Source organism: Phoca vitulina, unplaced genomic scaffold, assembly GCF_004348235.1.
Source record: "Phoca vitulina isolate PV1807 unplaced genomic scaffold, GSC_HSeal_1.0 scaffold40, whole genome shotgun sequence".
In the NCBI taxonomy this organism is placed as follows: domain Eukaryota; kingdom Metazoa; phylum Chordata; class Mammalia; order Carnivora; family Phocidae; genus Phoca; species Phoca vitulina.
This window is the reverse complement of record NW_022589743.1, coordinates 24,803,357-24,828,771: the sequence shown is the minus strand read 5'-3', so window position 1 is coordinate 24,828,771 and position 25,415 is coordinate 24,803,357. Positions and strand designations below refer to the sequence as shown.

At 38.7% G+C, this 25,415-nt stretch overlaps 1 protein-coding gene across 1 annotated transcript in view; it reads left to right on the top strand.

Moving 5' to 3' along the window:
* Positions 1-25,415, top strand: part of METTL16 (methyltransferase like 16) — a 78,098-nt gene that overhangs the window by 26,650 nt on the left and 26,033 nt on the right. Inside the window, exons 3-6 of the mRNA XM_032428584.1 lie at positions 5,386-5,585; positions 10,075-10,215; positions 12,382-12,497; positions 14,814-14,956. Coding sequence (XP_032284475.1) covers positions 5,386-5,585; positions 10,075-10,215; positions 12,382-12,497; positions 14,814-14,956 — 600 coding nt within the window. The remainder of the gene's footprint in view (positions 1-5,385; positions 5,586-10,074; positions 10,216-12,381; positions 12,498-14,813; positions 14,957-25,415) is intronic.

The following is a 25,415-nucleotide window of genomic DNA, read 5'->3' as shown; positions in this document are numbered from 1 at the left end:
TAACTTTTTTCCTAGATATGTAGTTTTTTTCTCTTAATCCTTAAAGTCTAGTAACTTTTCTGGTATATGTGTTGGTATTGCTAATTCTGAATTGGTTTTTCTTCTAAGGGCTCAGTTAATCTTTTGAGGAGAGGGGATTATCTTGAATAATTTCTTTGTTCACCTTCTTTGGTTCTCTTATTCAGGAACACCAATTATGTGTATGAGGGGTCTCCATTATCTGCCTCTCCCATATTTATTATTTTTTCTCTAGCTTGTTTTTTTTTTTTTTTAATTTATTTATTTGAGAGAGAGAGAGCGCGAGCAGCTGGGGGAGTTGGCAGGCAGTGGCAGAGGTGGAGGGAAAGGGACAAGCAGACTCCCCACCGAGGCAGGGCTCTGGAGGCAGGGCTTGATTCCACGACCCTGAGATCATGACCTGAGCTGAAACCAAGAGTTGGGACGCTTAACTGACTGAGCCATTCAGGTGCCCCAGTTATTTTTTCTCTGATTTTTAACTTCATATTCATTTCATTTATTTTGATATAGTCCACATACTGTAAAATTCACCTTTTTAAATTGTATAAATCAGTGGTTTTTATTTTTTTTATTTTTTATTTTTTTAAATCAGTGGTTTTTAGTATGTGGACAGTATTGTGCTATTATCACCACTATCTCATTCCTGAATTCCATTTCATTTTGCATGCTTTTTTTTTTTTTTAAGATTTTATTTATTTATTTATTTGTCATTGAGAGAGAGAGCACAAGCAGGGGGAGTGGCAGGCAGAGGGAGAAGCAGGCTCCCCGCTGAGCAGGGAGCCTAATGTGGGGCTTGATCCCAGGACACTGGGATCATGACCTGAGCAGAGGGCACACGCTCAACTGACTGAGCCACACGCTTAACCACCTGAGCTACCCAGGTGCCCCTGTTTTGTCCTTCTTGATGTTTTATTGAAGCATATGATGTCAGTTTGTCCCATAATTAAGTGGTGTTAACTTTGATCGCTTGTTTAAGGTGGTATTCATCAGATTTCATTATAGAGTTACAATTTTCTCCTTTGTAATTGATAATTTGTGGGGAAGTACTTTGAGACCTTGTAAATACTCTGTTTCTCATTGAACTTTTATCTACTGTTTTTAGCATCCATTGATGATTCTTAATTGAAACAGGAGCATGGTGATTGCCAAGTGTAATTTTCTAGCTCCTTCATTTCTTCTGCATTTGTTAGTTATCATCCCACTGTAAATAAGAGCTGTGTTTTCTCCCCCATTTATTTATGTAAGTATGGACTCATGTATCTTTCTTTTATTCTGTGGGTTATAATCCCTTGATAGCATTCTTCATTCAAATTGTGCCAGATTTGGTCAGTGGGAGCCTCATTGACTGGCCCATGTCCTTTTGACTTTCCTCATCTTCGAGCATGTCCTGTTTTCTGATATAACAAAGTGCTCCAGGCTCATCTTAAACTTTCTCCTACTTCAAATCTGGAATAGCCATTCAACTAAGGACCTCTGATTCCTTTTAATGGGAGTGGTATTTGGAAACCAAGATCTGGAACACTAGGTATGCTCATTGCTTCTAGGTTCTGATTATATCTCTTGAGATTCCACAATAGCCATCTTCTTTCTGTTTGCTACAGATTATATTAAAATTTTATTTTTTAAAACTGAGGTATAACTGACATATATCAGTTTTAGGTATATAACCTGATGATTCAATATTTGTATATATTAAAAATGATCATAATAAGTATATCTGTCATCATACAGTCACAAAATTTTTCTTGTGATGAGAACTTTTAAGATTCTCTTAGCAACTTCCAAATTTGCAATATAGTATTTACTATAGCCACCATGTTGTGCATTACATCTCCATGACTTATTTATTTTATAAGTGGAAATCTATACCTTTTGACCCCCTTCGCCATTTCACCCACCCCCTGCCTCTGGCAACCACCAATCTGTTTCCTATCTATGACGGTTTTTTGTTTGTTTGTTTTTTAAGTAAACTCTACCCACAGTGTGGGGCTTGGGCTCAACCCTAAGATCAGGAATTGCATGCTCTACCGACTGAACCTGCCAGGCACCCCTATGAGGTGTTTTTTGTTTTTCATTTTAGATTCTGCATTTAAGTGAGATCATACAGTATTTGCCCTTCTCTGTCTGATCCATTTTACTTGGCACGATGCCACGGTCCACCATTGTTGTTGCAGGTGGCAAGATTTCACTCATATTTATGGCTGGATAGTATTCCTCTGTGTGTGTGTGTGTGTGTGTGTATGTGTGTGTGTGGTTTCACGTTTTTTAATCCATTTATTCACTGATGGACATGTAGGTTGTTTACATGTCTTAACTATTGTAAATAATGCTGCAGTGAACATAGGGGTGCATATATCTTTTTGAGTTAGTGTTTTCATTTTCTTTGGATACTCAGAAGTGGAATTGCTGGCCCATATGGTAGTTCTATTTTTTTTTTAATTCCAGTATAGTTTATATTACAGTTTTGTATTAGTTTCCAGGTATACAATAATAGCGATTCAACAGTTCTATACATTATTCAGCACTCATCACAGCATGTTCATTCCTTAATCCCTATCACCTGTTTCAGACCTCTGATGGAAACCATCAGTTCTCTATAGTTAAGAGTCTGTTTCTTAGTTTGTCTCTCTCTCTCTCTCAGTAGTTCTGTTTTTAATTTTTTGAGGAACCACCATACTGTTTTCCATAGTGGCTGCACCAATTTACGCTCCCAGTGAAATCTTTGTTCTTAATATCTTTTATTTTTTTGCTACAAACTAGTACTCTGAAACATTCTTGTTTTTTTTTGTTTCGTTTGTTTTTTTTAAGATTTTATTTGAGAGAGAGTGAGAACGAGCACGAGCTGGGGGCGGGGGAGGGCAAAGGGAGAGGGAGAAGCAGACTCCCTGCTGAGCAGGGAGCCCGATGTGGGGCTCGATCCCAGGACCCTGAGAACATGACCTGAACCAAAATCAAGATTCGGATGCTTAACCGACTGAGCCACCCAGGTGCCCAACCCTGAAGCACTCTTAAAGGTCATAAGAAACCATATATTCAAGTATAGAGTGCAATTTTTGTATAGATAACAAATTTTGTATGTATTCCTGAAATCTAATCCTGCTCATCATCACTCTTTGCAAATTCTTTTACTTATTAAAGTTGTGTTTTTCTGAACAGTTTTTTTTAAAGGGTAGATCATGTCTCTCAGGTTTGTGAGATTGAGCCCTGTGTTGGCTCCACGCTGGGAGTGTAGCCTGCTTAAGATTCTTTCTCCCTTTGCACCTCCCCTTAAAAAAATAAAGAGTAGATCATGTCATCTACAACCATTGATTGTATATTCCTTAATATATGTTTAATAGTGTTATTAAATGCTTACTGTCATAAAGCAGAAGAATAAAGAATTTGTTAGGTATCAGACTGGAGGATAATGGAAATGTTTACTGGTGTTTGGTTATCCTATGTCTTCCTTAACTATTGATTGTTCCACGTCTCTATAATTTGCTCTACAAATATTTAAGTGAATACCATTTTACTAATTCATAGTATGCATCATAAACCCTTAAAATTTTACCTGGAGGGATGTTTCGATTTTTATTATGTCTAATTCCTTAGTTTTATAGATGGAGAAACTGAGACCTAAGAATTGAAGTGACCTTCAGTCCATGGCTAGTTGATTGCAGACTCCAGATTAGAGTCCAGATTTCTGAACTCCCATACTCTAGAATATTTTTACTGTGGGTGATGGTGGAGCTTGGGTCCATGGTATCTCCCTGAAGTTTCCATGGTAGCCAGGTGGATAAAGCGCTCTTGCTTCTATCTGGGCATTGAGTTTTTCAGAATGATTGGTCAGTTGATGGCTAAGATGGGAACATACAACTTTAGGCCAGAATTTAGAGCAGTTTCAAAGCTCCTTATTTATTTATTTTTTTTAAGATTTTATTTATTTATTTGACAGAGAGAGACAGTGAGAGAGGGAACACAAGCAGGGGGAGTGGGAGAGGGAGAAGGAGGCTTCCCGCCGAGCAGGGAGCCTGATGCGCGGGGCTCGATCCCAGGACCCCTGGGATCATGACCTGAGCCAAAGGCAGATGCTTAACGACTGAGCCACCCAGGTGCCCCTCAAAGCTCCTTTCTTAGTTTCAGTTCCGTCTACTGGCTTTCTGCTCTCTTTTCATTGCCCCATTTATAAATAAGATCTTCAGTTTTGTTTTAAGGTTTCCACTTTAAGAACATTTTAACATTAAAATAATTATATTGGCACAAGTTTCTTAAAAAGTTAAGTGTAAATATCATATATGGGTAATATCATGCGAAGACTTGCATGAGAATATTTAAAGCACCATTGTTCATGAGAGCCAAAAAGTGAAAGAATCCAAATGTTCATTAAGTGGTGAGTGGATAAACAAACCACTAATGCGGTTATTCCTATAATGGAATGTTATTTGGTCATGTAAAGGAATGAAGTACTGATACATGCTACACTATGGGTGAACCTCACAAAGGTTGTGGTAAGTAAAAGAATCAAGACATAAAGGCCACATATTGTATGATTTTATTTAGTTGAAATGTCCACAAGAAGCAAATCTGTGGAGACAGAAAGTACATTAGTGGTTGCCTAGAGCTGACAGTGGAAATAAGGAATGGCTTGCAAATGGGCATGAGGTATCTTTTTTGGGGTGATGGAAGTGTTCTGAAACTGGATTGTAATGGTTGCCCAACTCTTAATATAATAAAAACTTGAATTGTATACTTACGAATTTCATGTAAATTATACCTCAGTAAAGCTGCTAAAAATAGTTACATTTTAAAATTGTTATCTATAATATTTAAGTATCTTACCTTGTTTTCATTATTAAGCATTTTATACTGCTTTCTTTCCCCTTTAAGTATGATTTTTAAAAAGTGCTAAAGTCAAATGATGTTAACGATAATAGTAAAAATAGCCAGTGTTTGTATAATAGTTACTATGTACTGGGCATTATGCTAACTTTTCTCAGATTATCTCACAGCAACACTATGATATAGGTATTATTATCCCCATTTTACAGCTGAGGAAACAGTGTCATGGAGGTTAAATAACTTGTCCAAAGTCACATAACTAAGTAAGGAGACAGTCGGGCAGGAATTGGAACAGAGGCACTCCCGTCCTCCATGTTCCTTGTATGAAAATGCAGTGGTTTCAGTGGAAATTTATACTGCCTTTCATATACTGTGACTGTGTTAAGCACCCATATGTGTTTGTCAGTGCGCTGAATGCCCTACATAGCTCTTTATATGTGGTCTCCTAGAGAATTCAGATGGGTGTTTGGTACTGTCTGGCCGCCATAGAATTTGCATAGCACCACGAATCTTACTAATCAGTTTTCTTTCTTTTTCTCCATTCCTCAGTCTTAATTTTAAAGACCCGGAAGCAGTCAGAGCCCTGACCTGTACTCTTCTAAAGGAAGATTTTGGACTTTCTATTGATATTCCGTTGGAAAGACTGATTCCTACAGTTCCCTTGAGACTCAACTACATTCATTGGGTGGAAGATCTGATTGGCCATCAGGACTCTGACAAAAATACTCTCCGAAGAGGAATTGACATAGGTATATATGGTTTTAAATGCTCTCTCTTTTTTTTTTAAGATTTTATTTACTTATTTTTGAGAGAGAGAGAGAGAGCATGAGCAAGGGGGAGGGGTAGAGGGAGAAGCAGATTCCCCGCTGAGCAGGGAGCCGGATGCAGGGCTCGATCCCAGGACCCTGGTAGATGTCTAATCGACTGAGCCACCCAGGTGCCCCGTCTTTAGCCCTTTCTTATTCAGCATCCTAACTCTAGGCAATTTCATCCACATCTATGGCTATTTTCCACCTCCATGCAAATAACCCACAAATTTATGTATTCTGCCTACTCAGATCTTGAGCTCTAGTCCCAAATGTCAGAAATATGGATATCTCAAGAACATCTCAGACTTTGCCATGTCCAAGACCATGCTCATATTCTTTTCTTTCTGATCTTGGTCCTCTTTCTTCATTCCTTATTTCAATGAATCTACCACAGTCCACCCTGTCATCCTTGATATTCCTTGATACATCTCCCCATTCTCACCAAGACTGTCTATTATTTCCTGTTTTGTTTTTTTTAAATTTTATTTTATTATGTTATGTTAATCACCATACATTACATTGTTAGTTTTTGATGTAGTGTTCCATGATTCATCTTTTGCGTATAACACCCAGTGCTCCATTCAATACGTGCCCTGCTGGTTTTGTCTCTTAAATATTTTTTGGGACGCCTGGGTGGCTCAGTTGGTTAAGTGTCTGCCTTCAGCTCAGGTCATGATCCCGGGGTCCTGGGATCAAGTCCTGCTCTTTGCTCAGTGGGGAATCTGCTTCTCCCTCTGCCTGCTGCTCCCCCTGCTTGTGCCTTCTGTCTGTCTGTCTCTTTCTCTGACAAATAAATAAATAAATACATCTTTAAAAAAGTATATTTCTTAAATCATCTACTTCTCTCCATCTCCGGTGTCACCATCTCAGTCCAAATCACTGTCATCTCTCATGGTCTGAAGAATTACTTTTTTGTTTTTTAAGATTTTATTTATTTGTCAGAGAGAGAGCACGTGTGCGTGCAGGCAGAGGGAGAAGCTGGCTCCCCACTGAGCAAGGAGCCCAACACGGGACTCAATCCCAGCACCCCAGGATCATGAACTGAGTTGAAGGCAGATGCTTAACCGACTGAGCCACCCAGGCATCCCCAGAATTACTTTTTAACTACTCTTCTCATCTACTCTGTTGCCTCTCCATTTCATTTTTCAGAAACTATGTATAAATCCATACCTGGTCACATGTTTATCACTTTAATGACTTCCTATTGCTTCTGTGATAAACACCCAATACCCTAGCTTGGTCTGTTAGCATGTCCATTGTCTGTTCCCTGCCCTCTTCTTTGGGCCTCTCTAAGCCTCATCCAGTGTGCTTCCTTGTTTTTTACACTTGTGGTCTTTAGATCTTCTAATAAGTAAGGCACCATGATTTTAGGCCTTTGTACTGTTGTTCCCTCTGCCTGTAACTTCCCCACCGTTACCTTGTTAATCTCATTTATCCTGTAGTTGTCAACTCAAGCCTTATTTTCTCAAGAAAGCCTTCTCTGACCTTCTAGCAGAAGACAATTTCCTTGATTATGAGCTTTAGAAAACCATGTTTCTTCCTTCATGGTATTTGATTTATTTTTAACCACACATTCACTTGTCTGATTAATGTCTTTCTCGACCACTAGATTACCAAGTGCAGAGCCTGTTATTTTGTGCTTACTATAATATCCCAAGGCGCAGCACAGTTTCTGGCACATAGTAGGTGTCCAATAAATAATTTGTTGAATGTTCATGGATAAATACATCATTCTTTTTTAAAAAAAATACATTTATTGGGGCACTTGGGTGGCTCAGTCGTTAAGCGTCTGCCTTTGGCTCAGGTCACTGAGCCCCGCATTGGGCTCCTTGCTCTGTGGGAAGCCTGCTTCTCCCTCTCCCACTTCCCTGATTATGTTCCCTCTCTCGCTGTGTCTCTCTCTGTCAAATAAATAAATAAATAATCTTTAAATAAAAAAATAAAGTAAAAAATACTATTATTTATTAGAGAATGAGAGCAAGAGAGATCACAGAGGGAGAGGGAGAAGCAGACTTGCCATTGAGCAGGGAGCCTGATGTGGGGCTCAGTCCCAGGATCTGGAAATCATGACCTGAGCTGAAGGTAGACGCTCAACTGACTGAGCCACCCAGGCGCCCCTAAATACATCATTCTTCAACATTCAGTTTCTGAACGCCCCATATGAGCTAAGCACTATGTGAAAATGAGGAGTTTAGCGAAAGCTCTTCCCTTTTATGTTAATGGCAGATTGGCTGATGGGTATAGAAAGCTTAAAAAGCATAAGAGCCTACTTGGTACTAATTTATTTTAATTATGCCCCAAACTGTCTAAAGTAACACTTGGGGATATAGGAGGTTAATGGATTTTAGCTCTTCACAAGGGGCACTCTTGCTGAAATCACATTCATTCTAATTAGGATTTTACATAAATTCTTCCCCCAGACTCCATCAGTTTGCTCTAATTCTATGATTATACAGTTTCCATTTTTATTTATCATTACAAGGATTATTACCCATTTTAAAATATCATTCAGCTTTCTGAGGGTGTTAGAATTCAAGTCTTTTTGGTCTTAAGAATTGAGAAATTTGATTTTTTTGGCAGAGGACAGGTCCTTTACCTGTATTTATTACCCTGGAGGTACCTGATCTTTGGGCAGTTGAAGAAAAGTACTTTTTCTTTTTTGCTGTTTGCTTTTAAATGAATTGAAGTATGAAAAGAAAGGCAGTTATGTGAGAATCAAGGCTTGGCATCTGGTCCAGGTATTTTTTCCTACAGAGCTTCTTCCTTACTCTTAATGACTCTGGCTTACCAGAATGGCTAGCAGGGACTAAATAATTGTGGCCTCTGAGAGGAGCTTGAGTTCCCTTTACCACTCGTTCCTTCACTACCTCATACATCCCCAAGGAGGTGTTTGCCCAGTAGCCTCAGGGCCAGGATGATATAAGTAAACATGATAGGAAGTATAGCAATCACGATGACTGTCAAAGGGCTGTTAGTTATTGTACTGTCTTTTTTTTTTTTAAGATTTTATTTATTTGTCAGAGAGAGAGAGTGAGTGAGCAGAAGCAGGGGGAGCGACAGGCAGAGGGAGAAGCAGCTGCTGAGCAAGGAGCCCGATGCGGGACTCGATCCCAGAACCCCTGGGATCGTGACCTGAGCCGAAGGCAGACGCTTAAGCAACTGAGCCACCCAGGCACCCCTATTGTCCTGTCTTTTATCAGCCTGTTCAGAATACTTAATGGAGAAGCAGTACGATGACCCTGGGTTTCCTCTGGGTGAAGAGTATCTCCAGCCCTCATCTCTTCTTGCCAAATCCTTAGAAGACTAGACTGGCACCAAGATGTGGTCAGGGGAGAGCAGGCCTGGAGTGGCTGGTAGGTGCTGACCACCATAGGCCTTCAGGAGAATCACTGGCTTTTCTTCTCTTGAATGTGTGCTTTGGATCTTATTGGCCAAGATTAGTCAGTGGTCATAAAAGCAGTATTTGTGGTTAGTATATAGTCCAGTCCATGGTTGGGGGATACAAGTTTAGGACCAAACCTTAGTTGTCAAAGAATGATTTTTGCCTGGGGACGCCTGGGTGGCTCAGATCGTTAAGCATCTGCCTTCGGCTCAGGTCATGATCCCAGGGTCCTGGGGTCAAGCCCCACATCGGGTTCTGTGCTCAGCAGGGAGCCTGCTTCTCCCTCTCCCTCTGCCTGCCTGTCTGCCTACTTGTGATCTCTCTCTCTGTTAAATAAATAAAGAAAATCTAAAAAAAAAAAAAAAAAAAAAAAGTTTTTTGCCTGGAACATTTGCCTTCAAATGTCTCCCTTGAAACCATGGTGGGGCAAGCCAGTGATTGATGTTTTGGATCTGGATCAGATATCTTTCCATGTCATCACATCTAAGAAATGAAATCTCTCTTTAGTTGTTTTTTGTTGTGGTGGTGGTTTTTAGTTTTTTTTTTGTTTTAACTTTGATTTCCTTGAAGTAACAACTTACAGATATGTGGGGAATTGGTCATTTAAATAATCTTAAAAATTTTATATCCTATGTATTTTTTTCTGCTTTTGGGGAACGGGATATACATTGATCTATTTTAAGCTTTGATTTCATTTAAGAAAATCGAGTTTTGTGTGAGATTAAAGTAAATTAACGTGTTTTGATAATTTTCAATCAGTCCTGTAGTCCTTGATCACCAGCCTGGTAGCACACTTCATTTTACATACAACACACAAAAGAAGAGGATGCTGTCCTCTAAGAAATTTGAATCCAATTATGAGGTAAGACTGACATACCTGAAATGACTAGAGAACCCAGCAGCTACAGTATGTATGTAATCAGGTACCAGCTTAGGATTTAAACTGTTAAGGTTACAAGAATTCTAAGAGAAGAATGGTGTTTTGGCTTGTTATTCTCACCTCTTCCTCTGGTGTGCGCAACATGTTTTGAATTTTTGTTTTACTAGGTACTGGGGCATCCTGCATCTATCCTTTACTTGGAACAACCTTAAATGGCTGGTATTTCCTTGCAACAGAAGTAGATGACATGTGCTTCAACTATGCGAAGAAAAATGTGGAACAGAATAATTTATCTGATCTTATAAAAGGTTAGCTCTACAGAATAAATATCCCTTTCAAGCACTGTTTATTAACCTGTTCTTATAATTTAACACATCTCATTTTTTGCTTTAATATACAGACTTTGGTAATTTTAAAAAATATGGTATATTGTGGAAGGAAAAATAAAATAAGATAAAACAGAGGGAGGCAAACCATAAGAGACTCTTAACGATAGAGAACAAACTGAGGGTTGCTGTAGGGGAGGTGGGTGAGGGATGGGCTAAATGGGTGATGGGGATTAAGGAGGGCACTTGTGATGAGCACTGGGTGTTACATATAAGTGATTAATCACTAAATTCTACTGAAACTAATACTACACTATATGTTAACTAACTTGAATTTAAATAAAATCTTGGAAGAAGAAAATAAATGAAACAAGTAGAACAGAAAAAAAAAAGGTACATTGTAATGGGGTTTTCAGCTTTGTTATCGGAGTTAACTCAGAAGGAAATATGGTAAATATAGTTGATCCTCATAATTTGTGGATTCTCTATTTGTGAATTTCCCTGCTTGGGGTTATGTTTAACCCCAAAATCAATAGTCAAGGTACTTTTTAGGGTCATTTACAGACATGTGCAGAGTGGCAAAAAATTTGAGTCATCCAACACGCATGTTCCCAGCTGAAATTGAACAAGGTGATGCTCTGCCTTTTTGTTTCACCTCTCTGCTATAAACAAGTGTCCTTTTCATAGTCTATTAAATGTCACTTTTTTTTTTTCATTTTTGTACTTTTTCTTGGTGATTTTGCTGTTTAAAATGGCCCCTAAACATACTGCTTAAGTGGTATCTAGTAGGTGTTCCTTCAACATAAGAAGAATGTGACAAACCTTACAGGGAAAATACATGGGTTAGATAAGCTTCATTCAGACATGAGTTCTAGTGCTGTGGGCCATCATTTCAGTATTAATGAATCAGCAGTGTATGTCAAATAAGGTGTCTTTTAAAAATAAATAAAGTGTCTTTAAACAGAAACACACATAAAATAAAATTATAAATTGATCAGTTGTTGAGAATGTTTGACCAGAGGCTCATAGTTACCTAACCTTACATTTCTCTTAGGAGCCATTGGTTCCAATTCAGTGTTCATAGTGACTTTATAAAACATAACTACCACGAATAATGGAAATCAACTGTACATGAAGTAACCTAGTCACCAAGATTTTATTTTTTATCATTTTAGAGAAAGAGAGAGAGCACAAGCGGAGGGAGGGGCAGAGGGAGAGGGAGAAAAGCAGACTCCCTGCCGAGCAGGGAGCCCTATGTGGGGCTCGATCTTCCTACACTGGGATCATGACCTGAGCTGAAACCAAGAGTCGGATGCTTAATCGACTGAGCTACCCAGGTGCCCTGTCACCAGGATTTTAAAAGGGAAACCCTGCTGTTGATTAAAGTATACCATCTTTTTTATTTCAGTACATGGAACTGTGCCACAGATAGTCAAGTCCCCTTAGTGACCAGTTACTTTTAATTTTGTGCTTACTGTATATTTGAAGAGCTGTTTATATTTTCTTTTTTTCATTAAAGAGAATTTATGTCTCTTTATGGAAGAACAAGGCTTTTCTTACTAGTGTTAAGCATATCATTATAAGGGGACATACTAACATTGTTAATGTGTTTTTCAGTTGTCCATTTCTGTGTTACAAATTACTCCAAAATCTAGCAACTTTAAACAAATATTTATCTCATAGATTGTGTGGGCCGGAAATTTGGGCATGGCCTACTTGGGTGGTTCTGGTTTAGTCTGATGAATTTGCAGTCATCTGAAGGATTGACTGGGGATAAGAGATTTGCTCCCAAGATGGTTCGTATAACTTGGCCATTGGTAGTAGGCTAGATTCATTCACGTGGATCTCTCCTCTAGGCTACTTGAGCAACCTTACAGTGTGTCAGCCTGGCTTCTCTTAGTGCAAGTAATTCAAGAAATAGGGCAAGGAGGAAGCCATTTTTCTTTTATGACCTAGCCTCAGAAGTGACATCCTTTCACTTCATATTCATTCTGTTCAATAAAAGTGAGTCACTGAGTACAGCCTATACTCAAGGAGAGGGAAATTAAACTCCACCCATTGAAGAAACTAGTGTCATAGAATCTGTGGTTATATTTGAAAACTACCACAGCATTAATAGTAGTTAACAGTTCCTGTTTTTTCTCCTAGTGGTAAAAGTACCACAGAAGACACTCCTGATGGATGCTCTTAAAGAAGAATCTGAGATAATCTATGATTTTTGCATGTGCAACCCTCCCTTTTTTGCCAATCAGTTGGAAGCCAAGGTAAAGTACCTTCTGATTTAAGACAAATGACTAGGGGCACCTGGGTGGCTTATTTGGTTAAGCGTCAGTGTTTTCGGCTCAGGTCATGATCCCAGGGTCCTGGGATCGAGCCCCGTGTTGGGCTTCCTGCTCAGCGAGGAGCCTGCTTCTCCTTCTCCCTCTGCTGCTCCCCCTGCTTGTGCTCGCTCTCTCTCTCAGATCAATCAATAAATAAAATCTTTAAAAAAAAAAAGATAATAGACTATTTAAGTTGTTGATGTTTGCAAAGATAAGAGCAGACAACAGCTTTTAATTTGGAAGCTATATCAGGATGTTTCTGGTATCAAGCACCTGAGGACTCAATTCATACTGACTTAATAAAGGAAGTGTATTGGCTTACATATCTGAGAAATCCAGCAGCAGTATATTTTATGTATATATGAAGATATATACATAAAAGTACCCATGCCGTAAGTGTAAATTGGCTTTTCCAAAGTGAATACTCCTGTGGAACCAGCATCCAGATGAAGAAATAGAATGTTACTAGCATCAGAACTAAATTTCTTTTTATATCAGTTTTATTGAGATATAATTCACATGCCATACAAGTTACCCACTTAAAGGGTAGAATTTAATTATTCTTAGTATATTCACAGAGTTGTACAGCTATCATCACAGTCCATTTTAGAACATTTTCATCACTCCCCTACCCCCCCATCCCCATTAGCAGTTACTCTGTTTCCCACAGCTCCTATAGTCCTAGGTAACCACCGGTCTACTTTCTGTCTTTATGGATTTGCCTGTTTTGGACATTTCATGTAAGTGGAATCATAAAATATGTGGTCTTTTGTTACTGACTTTCACTAAACATAGTACATTTTCAAGGTTCATCCATATTGTAGCATGTATCAGTACTTAATTTCTTTTTTGCCAAATAATATTCCATTGTATGGAAATACCACATTTTATTTATCCATTCATTCATTGATGGACATTTGGGTTGTTTTTACTTTTTGGTTATTACGAATAATGCTAATGTGAGCATTCATGTACACGTTTGTGTAGACATTTCTCCTTGGTATATACCTAGGTGTAGAATTGCTGAGTCAAATGGTAACTCTGTTTAGTTGTTTGAGGAACTGCCAGACTGTTTTCCAAAGTGGCTGCATCATTTTTCATTCCACCAGCAGCAGTGTATGAGGGTTCCACTTTCCAGTTTCTCCACATGCTTGTCAACACTTGTTATTATATGTTGTCTTGATCATAGCCATCCTAGTGGGTATGAAGTGGTATCTCATCTGGGTTTTGATGTTTATTTCCTTTTTGGCTAATTATGTTGAACATCTTTTCATGTGCTTATTGGCAATTTCTATATCTTCTTTCGAGAAATGACTGTTCAGATCCTTTACCCATTTAAAACTTGGATTATTTTTCTTTTTATTATTGTTGTAAGAATTCTTTATGTATTCTAGACATAAGTCCCTTATTAGATTTATTACTTGCAAACATTTTCTCCTGTGGGTTGTCTTTTCACTTTTTTTTTTTTAAGATTTTATTTATTTGAGAGAGAGAGAGCGTGAGAGCAAGAGCACAAGCGCGGAGTCGGAGGGGGGCAGGTCAGAAGGAGAGGGAGAAGAGGGAGAAGAAGGCTCCTGGCTGAGTAGGGAGCCTGACTCAGGGCTCAGTCCCAGGACCCTGGGATCATGACCCGAGCCGAAGGCAGACGCTTAACCCACTGAGCCACCTAGCCACCTCATATTTTCACGGTGTCCTTTGCAGCCTTTAAGTTAAATTTTAAGGAGTACAATTTCTCTAAGAGACCATTGCCTAATCAAAGGTCATGAAGATTTACTTCTATGTTTTCTTTGGAAATTTTATGATTTTAGCTTTTATATTTAGATCTTTGCTTTATTTGAGTTAATTTTTTAATATTTGAGGTAGGGGATTAAATATTTAAATTTAAAAAGTGAGATCATAAGAGTACTAGAAGAAAACATAAGTAAATATTTATATAATCTTTGGGTGCAATATTTTCTGTGCATGATACCAAGACAAAACATAAAGAAAAGTGACAGATTAGGCTACATAAAAAAGGTAAAGTTTTTATATGTTAAATCACAAAGATGGAAGGTAAAAAAGACCCTGGGGAAGAATATTAGCATGAATGCAGTTGCTTAAAATGTAATATTACAATGGCTGTATGATTTTTAAATCCTAGATTTAGCATGATATTTGGAAACTAAATTACATCTAAGCATTCTTACTTTGAACTACATTACAGTCAAAGACTTGGTCTTATGGTGTAAAAATTTTTCACCACATGTTGTTGTCGTGCAGGGAGTAAACTCTCGAAATCCTCGGAGACCTCCACCTAGTTCTGTAAATACAGGAGGTATCACAGAAATCATGGCAGAAGGAGGTGAATTAGAGTTTGTTAAAAGGATCATCCATGACAGTTTACAACTTAAAAAAAGATTAAGGTAAGTTAGTTATTACAACACGGGACTATTTTCTCCCCATGTAATTCTAAAAGAAACCATGTCACTTAGAGGAAATGTAATCATAGTAGTCTGAAGAATAAACAGATAAAGATGGAAAAGATTGCAGATTCCACAGGCTGTAAAGACCCTGTTTCTGAGGATGCTCTTATGCTTTTAATTGATTTGTTTTCCTTGTACTACATGGATAGAAAGGAGGAAAATACTGTATGATTGTATTGCTCCCATTGGCATGGTGCTGTGGTGGAACAAAACTGATTCAAATATGGCTTTTGATTAGAAAACAGATGGGTTCAGATCTGTCCCATGAACCAGAATAAATTTGTTGCCTAGTCCTTGATGCAATTATGTTCTTGGAATCAGTCTCCCAAACAATGACAGATGTGAGGACATTGAGCTGTCAAGAAATTAATGAAGGGAAACTGAGATCACTAACCAGTTCCAGAGGAGAGTTAAGGCTATTCCTTTTTAAAAGCTAATTATTTCAGACAACACACCTGTCATTAAGCAGCATAAGGTCCTCGAAAAGTGCTATTTGTCTCGCTTGACTTCTCACCCTGCCAAGTGTTGTTGAAATGATGGATAATGTGGTAGTTCAAAAGTGAAAGGGTTTATAACCCTAGGATTTAGTTTGGGGACATAGAGAAGATTTTTAAAAATTTTGATAAAATACACATGAAATTTATAGTTTTAACATAAAACTGTATATTTTAAAGTATACAGTTTAGTAGTGTTAAGTACATTTATATTGTTGCGCAGCTAATCTCCAGAACTCTTTCTTATAAAACTTAAACTCTCTACACATTAAACAGCAATCCCTCATTCCTCCCTTTCACCCCAACGTCTGGCAAACACAGTTCTGTCTGTCTCTGTGAATTCGATTATTCTAGGGACTTTTTATAGTGTTTGTCCTTTTGTGACTGGCTTCTTTCACTTACCATAGTGTGTTCTCAGTTTTCATCCATGTTATAGCATATATCACAATTTCCTTCCTTTTTAAGGTTGAATAATATTAATATTCCATTGTATGTATATACCACATTTTGTTTATTCATTTATCTTTTGACGGACATTTGGGTTGCTTTCCCCTATTGGCTATTGTGAATAATGTTGCTGTGAACACAGGAATGCAAATATCTCGTAAGACCCTGCTTTCAATTCTTTTGTATATAAACCCAGTGAAATTGCCAGATAAGGAACACTTTTTTCTTTTTCTTTTGGATTTATATGTGTTTAAAGCTGCTTATTTTACTTAAAGGCCAATTCCAAAACAATGAATATCCTAATTTGTTAAATGTGAGTTTATACATTTGCGGGAAGCAACTGGATTATTGGGTGGTCTGCCTCTCAGAAGATTTACACATCGTTGAAGCCATAGGTTAATAAATTTCTTCATTAAATTGATTTCTTCAAAGACCTATTAGGGTATGAAGAAGAAAGTGACTTAAGTTACACTGAGCATTGAGAAGAGTTTGAATAAGTAAAATAAGCTTAAAGGAGGTAACAAAGCACTGAAACTGTGAAAAGAGGTAACCAGGGCCATGTGGCTGCTTCAGAATCTACTGTCGGCTTTTGAGGGACTGGAGCCAACCAGGAAAATGGGGAAGGTTGTTTTCAGGAGGCTTTTAATTGGTAAATTTCTATTATTTCTGAAGTCCCATTCGAACTACAAAAGTGTGTTTTATTTTTATTTTTTTAAGGAGGTGGTGTAGGGCAGAGGGAGAGGGAGAGAGAATCTTAAGCAGACTCCATCCCCAGCATGGAGCCCTGATATGGGGCTCGATCTCACAACCCTGAGATCATGACCTGAGCCGAAATCAAGAGTCACTCAGAAGCTTAACTGACTAAGCTACCCAGGCGCCCCAGAACTACAAAAATATGTTTTGAAGGAACACCATTATTTTTATTTTTTTAAGATTTTATTTATTTGTCAGAGAGAGAGGTGGGGAGCGGCAGGCAGAGGGAGAAGCAGGCTCCCCACTGAGCAGGGATCCCAACACAGGGCTCGATCCCAGGACCCTGGGATCATGACCTGAGCCGAAGGCAGATGCTTAACTGACTGAACCACCCAGGCACCCCAGGAACAGCAGGGAGAAAAATTGATTACTATGTTCCAAGTCTGCCTATACCTGGCTCAGTGGCAGCCCCCAAATTGAATGAAAGGTACATGTTTGCTAGGAAGGATAAATTGCTAGAGCCCATCATATCTCGTGAGAGTTGACCATTTTGAACTTGGTATCATAGATGGAAAACATTGTCCATTTATGATTTATTTAAACATAGGGTTCAGCAGTCTTGTCTGCTCTGTTAGGACGCAGGCAGTTTGAGAGAGATAATAAAAGGAAGAGAAGAAATTAACTCATTTTTATTGAAAAGAGACTAAAACAATGTTTTTTGAGAGTATTTCTCATTGTTTACAATTTCACATTTGTTCCATGTTGATTTTCATTTGTACATAGTATCAGTTCGTGTCCTCCTACATATTTTTATAGTTGACATAATGTTTGTACCACTCTGCAACTCTCAAATTTTACAATGCTGTGAAAACTGCATGCAGCCAAACCTTGGAGATACTGTGGGTTTGGTTCTAGACCACAGCAATGAAGTGAATATTGCAATATGAAGCAAGTTAAATGAATGGTCTCCTGGTACATATGTTATATGCACATACAGCTATACTATAGTAAATGTGCAGTAGCATTATATCTAAAAAAATGTACAGACCTTATTAAAAATACTTCATTGCTAAAAAATGCTGACTCATCTCAGCATTCAATGAGTTGTAAGCTCTCTGCTCGTGGGGGAATTTTGTCTCGGTGTTGATGGCCGCTCACTGGTGGTGGCTGAAGGTTGGAGTGGCTATGGCAGTTTCTTTAAATAAGACAACAATGAAGATTGCTGCGTTGATTGACTCTTTCACACCATTTCTCTGTAGAAGGTGATGCTGTTTGATAACATTCCACTCACAGCAGAACTTCTTTCAAAATTAGAGTGGATTCTCTCAAACCCTGCTGCCACTTCTTTTTTTCTTTTTTTTAAAGATTTTGTTTATTTGACAGAGAGAGACACAGCGAGAGAGGGAACACAAGCAGGGGGAGTGGGAGAGGGAGAAGCAGGCTTCCTGTGGAGCAGGGAGCCCGATGTAGGGCTCGATCCCAGGACCCTGGGATCATGACCTGAGCCAAAGGCAGCCGCTTAACGACTGAGCCACCTAGGTGCCCCCTTGCTGCCACTTCTATACTAAGTTTATGTAAAATTCTAAATCCTTTGTTGTTATTTCAACAGTCTTCATAGCATCTTCACTAGGAATAGATTCTAGCTCAAGAAACTACTTTCTTTGCTCATCCACAAGAAGCATCTCCTCATCCATTCAAGTTTTATCATGAGATTGCAGCTATTGAGTCATATCTTCAAGTTCTACTTGTAATTCTGATTCTCTTGTGATTTGCACCACATCTGTGGTTACTTCCTCCACTAAATTCTTAAGTCCCCAAAAGTCATTCATGCGGATGGAATCGGCTTCATTCCAAACTTTTGTTAATGTTGTTATTTTGACCTCTTTCCGTGAATCCCAAATGTTCTTAATGGCATCTGGAATGGTGAAGCCTTTCCAGAAGGTATTCAGTATACTTTGTCCAGATCCATGAGAGGAATCACTATCTATGACAGCTAGAGCTTTATGAAAGGTATTTCTTTTCTTTTTTTTTTACACTTTAAATATATATAATTTTATTTGTTAATTATACCTCTGTAAAGCTGAATTTTTTTAAAAATTTTTTTATTGTTAGGTTAATCCCCATACATTACATCATTAGTTTTAGATCTAGTGTTCCATGATTCATTGTTTGTGCATAACACCCAGTGCTCCATGCAGAACGTGCCCTCTTTAATACCCATCACCAGGCTAACCCATCCTCCCACCCCCCTCCCCTCTAGAACCCTCAATTTGTTTTTCAGAGTCCATCGTCTCTCATGATTTGTCTACCCCTCCGATTTCCCCCCTTCATTCTTCCCCTCCTGCTATCTTCTTCTTTTTTTTTATGATAGGTCTATTTTCAACTTTTTGAGGAACCTCCATACTGTTTTCCAGAGTGGCTGCACCAGCTTGCATTCCCACCAACAGTGTAGGAGGGTTCCCCTTTCTCCGCATCCCCGCCAACATCTGTCATTTCCTGACTTGTTAATTTTAGCCATTTTGACTGGTGTGAGGTGGTATCTCATTGAGGTTTTGATTTGGATTTCCCTGATGCCGAGCGATATTGAGCACTTTTTCATGTGTCTGTTGGCCATTTGGATGTCTTCTTTGGAAAAATGTCTGTTCATGTCTTCTGCCCATTTCTTGATTGGATTCTTTGTTCTTTGGGTGTTGAGTTTGATGAGTTCTTTATAGATTTTGGATACTAGCCCTTTATCTGATATGTCATTTGCAAATATCTTCTCCCATTCTGTGGTTGTCTTTTGGTTTTGTGGACTGTTTCCTTTGCTGTGCAAAAGCTTTTTATCTTGATGAAGTCCCAATAGTTCATTTTTGCCCTTGCTTCCCTTGCCTTTGGCGATGTTTCTAGGAAGAAGTTGCTGCGGCTGAGGTCGAAGAGGTTGCTGCCTGTGTTCTCCTTTAGGATTTTGATGGACTCCTGTCTCACATTGAGGTCTTTCAACCATTTGGAGTCTATTTTTGTGTGTGGTGTAAGGAAATGGTCCCGTTTCATTCTTCTGCATGTGGCTATCCAATTTTCCCAACACCATTTGTTGAAGACACTGTCTTTTTTCCATTGGACATTCTTTCCTGCTTTGTCAAAGATAGTTGACCATAGAGTTGAGGGTCCATTTCTGGGCTCTCTATTCTGTTCCATTGATCTATGTGTCTGTTTTTGTGCCAGTACCATACTGTCTTGATGATGACAGCTTTGTAATAAGAGCTGGAAGTCTGGAATTGTGATGCCGCCAGCTTTGCTTTTCTTTTTCAACATTCCTCTGGCTATGCAGGGTCTTTTCTGGTTCCATACAAATTTTAGGATTATTTGTTCCATTTCTTTGAAAAAAGTGGATGGTATTTTGATGGGGAGAAAGGTATTTCTTAAATATAAGATTTGAAAGTCAAAATTACTTCTTGATCCACAGGCTGCAGAGTGGATGTTGTGTTAGCAGGCATGAAAACAACATTTATCTCATTGTGCGTCTCCATCAGGGCTCTTGGGTGATGAGGTGCATTGTCAGTGAGCAGCAATATTTTGAAAGGAATCTTTTATTCTGAGCACTAGGTCTCAATAGTGGGCTTAAAATATTCAGTAAACTATGTTGTAAACATTGTGTTGTCACCCAGGCTTTGTTCCATTTATAGAGCTCAAGCAGAGTAAATTTAGCATAATTCTTAAGGGCCCTAGGATTTTCGGAATGTTCAGTGAGCATTGGCTTCAACTTAAATCACTCAGCTGCATTGGCCCCTAACAAGAGAATCATCCTGTCCTTTGAAGCTCTCTAGCTATGAAAGCCCTAGATGACATCTTGTTTCAATATAAGATTGTTTCATCTACATGGAAAATCTATTGTTTAATGTAGTCACTTTCATTAATGATCTTAGCTAAATCTTCAGGATAACTTGCTGCAACTTCTGCATCAGCACTTGCCGCTTCACCTTGCAGTTTTAGGTTATGAAGATGGCTTCTTTCCTTAAAACCTCATGAATAAACCTCTGCTAGCCTCAAGCTTTTCTTGGCAGCTTCCTCACCTTTCTCAACCTTCATAGAATTGAAGAGAAATAGGGCCCAACTCTAGATTAGCCTTTGGCTTAAGAGAATGTTGCAGCTGGTGTGATTGTCTATCCAGACCACTAAAACTTTCTCTATATCAGCAATAAAACTGTTTGGCTTTCTTATCATTAATGTGTTCACTAGGGTAGCACTTCTGATTTCCTTCAAGAAATTTTTCTTTGCATTCACAACTTGGCTAACAGTCACAAGAGGCCTAGCTTTTGGCCTATCTTGGCTTTTGACATGCCTTCCTCACTGAGCTTAATCACCTCTAGCTTTTGATTGAAAGTGAGAGAAGTGGACCCCCCCTTTCATTTGAACACTTCGAGGCTGTTACAACAGGGTTGTTAATTGGCCTAATTTCAGTATCATAGTGTCTCAGGGAATAGGGAGAGGGATGGGGGAGCAGCTGGTTGGTAGAGCAGTCAAACACAAAACATTCATTGATCAAGTTCACCATTTTACATGGGTGTGATTCGTGACACCCCAAAATAATTACAGTAGTACCGTCACAGATCATCATAACAAATACTATAATAATGAAAAAGTTTGAAATACTGGGAGATTTACCAAAATGCGACACACAGACACAAAGTGAGCAACGGCTGTTGGGAAAATGGTGTCAATAGAGTTGCTCAATGCAGGATTGCCACAAATTTCAATTTGTTTAAAAAAAAAAAAAAATCTGTGAAGTGCAATAAAAGAAGGCACAAAAAATTGAGGTATGCCTGTATTTTGAAGCTCTGAATAAGTGACTAAAAACAAGTATTTTAACCCTACTATCTGCTGCTTATCCCTCTAGAATTTTTTTTTCTTATTATTACTGAAAAAGTGTAGGAACTAAGCAGAATTTGTAACATGGGGTAAAATCAGTTAAATTTGTCGGACTGATGTCAGTGATGGCACTCAAGATGCCTTATCTCCCTGTTACAATTCATGCTTCACCTAAGGCATGCTCAGCAGCACCTGCAGTGTTGTTTTGTACCTTAAAGAATTTTGCAGCTGGGAGGCTCTTGGGAGGTAAAGTTATGCAGTATCTTAGTTTTACAGATTAGAAGCTCGGGACCTGGATCTCCTGATTCTGGTCTAGTACTCTTCCCACCACCCTGTGCGGCGGCTGCAGCTCTAGCGTGTGGCTAGACTTCTGAGTAGACAGCCTTTCTAGTGCTGATGAAGATTTGTAAGTGCTTGTCATCCTTACCTTTCATGTTTTGTGCCTGTGACTTGAGCTTACTTCATAGCATTTTCTTTTTTAGAGACTCACTCACCGAAGCTTCTAAATAGATCAGCAGACTTGGTCAGACTCCTCATGGCCTGAATTCCAGTCTTGTCATTGGTTATTAGGTCTGGAGCTGATGCCCTTTATGGCAGTTATTTTATGATTTTTCCAGGAACCAGAGATCTGTATCTGCAAAGTTCTAACTTAATACAGATTTCACCATTTTTCCTCTTTCTGCTTTTTCCTTTCTAATCCCTACCGCCTACCAGATGGTAGATATTTCTTGGGTTTGTATATACTCTACATATTTGGTGATAGGCAATAAATTGAATAATCTGTGCCTTTTGAATGTAATTCTTTGACTTAAATTTTGTTTTCTTGTTGGTAAAATGGGATAATAATAGCTGCCTCACACCTCATAGGGTGGTCATAGAATTAAATGAACACATATTTGATATAATGAATATCAAAGAGGATCATCTTAACTCTTGACTGTTGTAGGAATTCAGTAGATTTACATGCTGTGGTTCACTGTGTTGAAAGGATGTTACAAGTACTTTGTTATGTTATTTTAATAAAGAGCTCCCCCTCCCCTTCTGTTTATTTTTTTATTTTTAAGATTTTCTTTATTTGAGAGTGAGAGAGAGAGCAAGCATGGGGGGTGCAGAGGGAGGGAGAAGCAGGCTCCCCGCTGAGCAGGGAGCCCGATGCAGGGCTGGATCCCAGGATCCCGGGATCATGACCTGAGCCAAAGGCAGATGCTTAACTGACTGAGCCACCCAGGCACCCCTCCCCTCTTGTTTTTTTAAAGTAGGTGCTAGTATAGTTATGGGGTACTATAAGTAATAGTTGCAGGGAATAATTGTAGATTTTATAACTGGGCTTTTAATCAGTTCTTCAGCTGAAAGACTCCATTTTACTATAAACTTGGACTTGTCTTTATAAAAGGGTAAGCCACTTGATTTTTCTTGTCTATGAGATTGGGATAATACCTCCTACAGTTGTTCAGAGAATGAGGAGAAATTACATATGAATGTACATGTAAACTGAAGTGCTATCTAAATGTTAGATGTTACTACTATTTTTTATAATTTTATCTTTCCTTTTAAAAAAAAGATTTATTTATTTATTTTAGAGAGAATGTGCACGAGTAGGGGGAGTGATGGAGAGAGAGAGACAATCTCCCAAGCAGACTCCCCATTGAGTGTGGAGCCTGACATGGGGCTTGATCTCACAACCCTGAGATCATGACCTGAGCCAAAACCAAGAGTTGGATGCTTAACTGATTGAGCCACCCAGCTGCCCCTATAATTTTAATCTTTTAAAATAATCACACTTACAGAAAATTTGAAAATGGAGAAAACATTGATCTCAGCACTTTGACACACTGTTAGCTTATTTTGGGTGCATTTCCTGCCAGTTTCCCCTTTTTTCATTCCCACGGTTGTGATCCTGAATACCAATAATTTTGTCTTCTGCTTTTGTTTTTAACTTTACTTTTTTCATTCCTTTGTTTCTTTGTGGTTAATGGTATGTGCATAGCAGTAATTTTAAATAGCTTGACAACAGTCCATAATTAAGTAATTCCTTATAATTGGGCATTATATTTATTCTTTTTTTCATTGTTACAAAAAACATACCACTTCTCGTTTGTTACTGAACTGCCACAGATCAATCTAATGAGACTATTATTGTGGATGGCTGTCTTTGACCTCTGGTTTCATCTTTGACTGGGACCCATTGAAGGGTTGCAAATCAATAAAAGTGTTTTTTGGGTGTCATTAGAAAGAAATGCACCCCTTGCTCCAGTGTACCAACTCACTACACAGATATAGAATGTAGAAATGTATTGGGGGACAGATAATATACCAGCCTATTCTCCAGGTAGAAGAGCTTTTTTCTCAATTTAAACCTAAAAGAGTATTTCTTAATTGTGAGCTCCACAGGAGACATGCTGGCATTTTGATTTTTTCTTCCTACTAACGTAGGAAGATGAAGAATAAGCAGCTTGAAGGATGAGGGGCTACTATATGATTTTTTTTTTAATGAATCAGGTTATGTGTTTTTCATCACCTTAATTTAGGTATCATAGTTTAATTCCTTTCAAGTTTGACGTGGCAGAGCATCGTTGATTGGTGACTGCTCAGGTCTTAGGGAGAAAAGGTTGAATCCAGTTGCTCATGCCATGACGAGCTAGCTGTATCCGTTTTTATGGCATATCCACCTATAGTAGGTAGTCACTGGTTCCACTTTAAGCGGTCAAAGAAGAGAGTTGTTACAATAAAAAAAGCGTGTATTTTTAGTTCATCAGGCAATTACAAAAAGGGGTGCCTGGGTGGCTTAGTCGGTTAAGTGTCTAACTTTGGCTCAGGTCATGATCTCAGCATCCAGCAGTCGAGCCCTCATCAAGCCCTGCATCGGGCTCCATGCTCAGTGGGGAGTCTGCTTCTCCCTCCCTCTCTGCCCATCCCCACGCTCATGCTCTCTCTCTCTCTCTCAAATAAATAAATAAAATGTGTAAAAAAATTTTTTTAAATAAAAAGAAATACCAAAGAATGAAAAAGACTTGGCCCCACTCTTGGAGAATCTTGTTACTGTGTTTCTTGCACATGTAAAAATGTGTGTGAATAATTAAAACTACTTTTTAAAGAAAAACATAGAATGAAAGTTTTATTTTTAGCCATGTGGATTTGTAATTTACGGTAGTTTAAATATTAAATTTTGAGATTGGGTGGACATTAGGGCTACTCTGCTGCATACTTAGGGGCATTTATTCTGGTAATTAGTTATAGGCAGCAAAATGTTAGGTTCTACAGCTAGAGACGTTTTTAGACTATGCTCATTGCCACTTACATGCCAAACCTCTGCTTTTATCTGTTTTTCTACATTACACTTCAGTTTAAGGTTTGGTGTTTTAACATAACCAATCCCAGGGCACCTGGGTGGCTCAGTTGGTTAAGCGTCTGCCTTCAGCTCAGGTCATGATCTCAAGGTCCTGGGATCGAGCCCCGCATCGGGCTCCCTGCTCAGCAGGGAGTCTGCTTTTCCCTCTGCCCCTCCCCCCATTCATGCTCGTTTGCTCGCTCTCTCTCTCTCAAATAAATAATCTTTTAAAAAGTAAATAAATATAAAATAACCAATCCCCACTAAAAAGAACCAGGCCTCTTGGAGAAATGGGTGATTCCAGTGCTGGGTAAAGGTAAGTTTAAGAGCCTGGAATGTCTTATAATACCGAAAAATAAGCAAGTGCTCAAAATATGACATGTCAAAAGGGTATAGGAGCCAGCTCAAGCCAAATCTGTGACAATACGATTTTCTTTTTTTTTATTATGTTAATCACCATACATTATATCATTAGTTTTTGATGTAGTGTTCCATGATTCATTATTTGCGTATAACACCCAGTGCTCCATGCAGAACGTGCCCTCTTTAATACCCATCACCAGGCTAACCCATCCTCCACCCCCCCCCC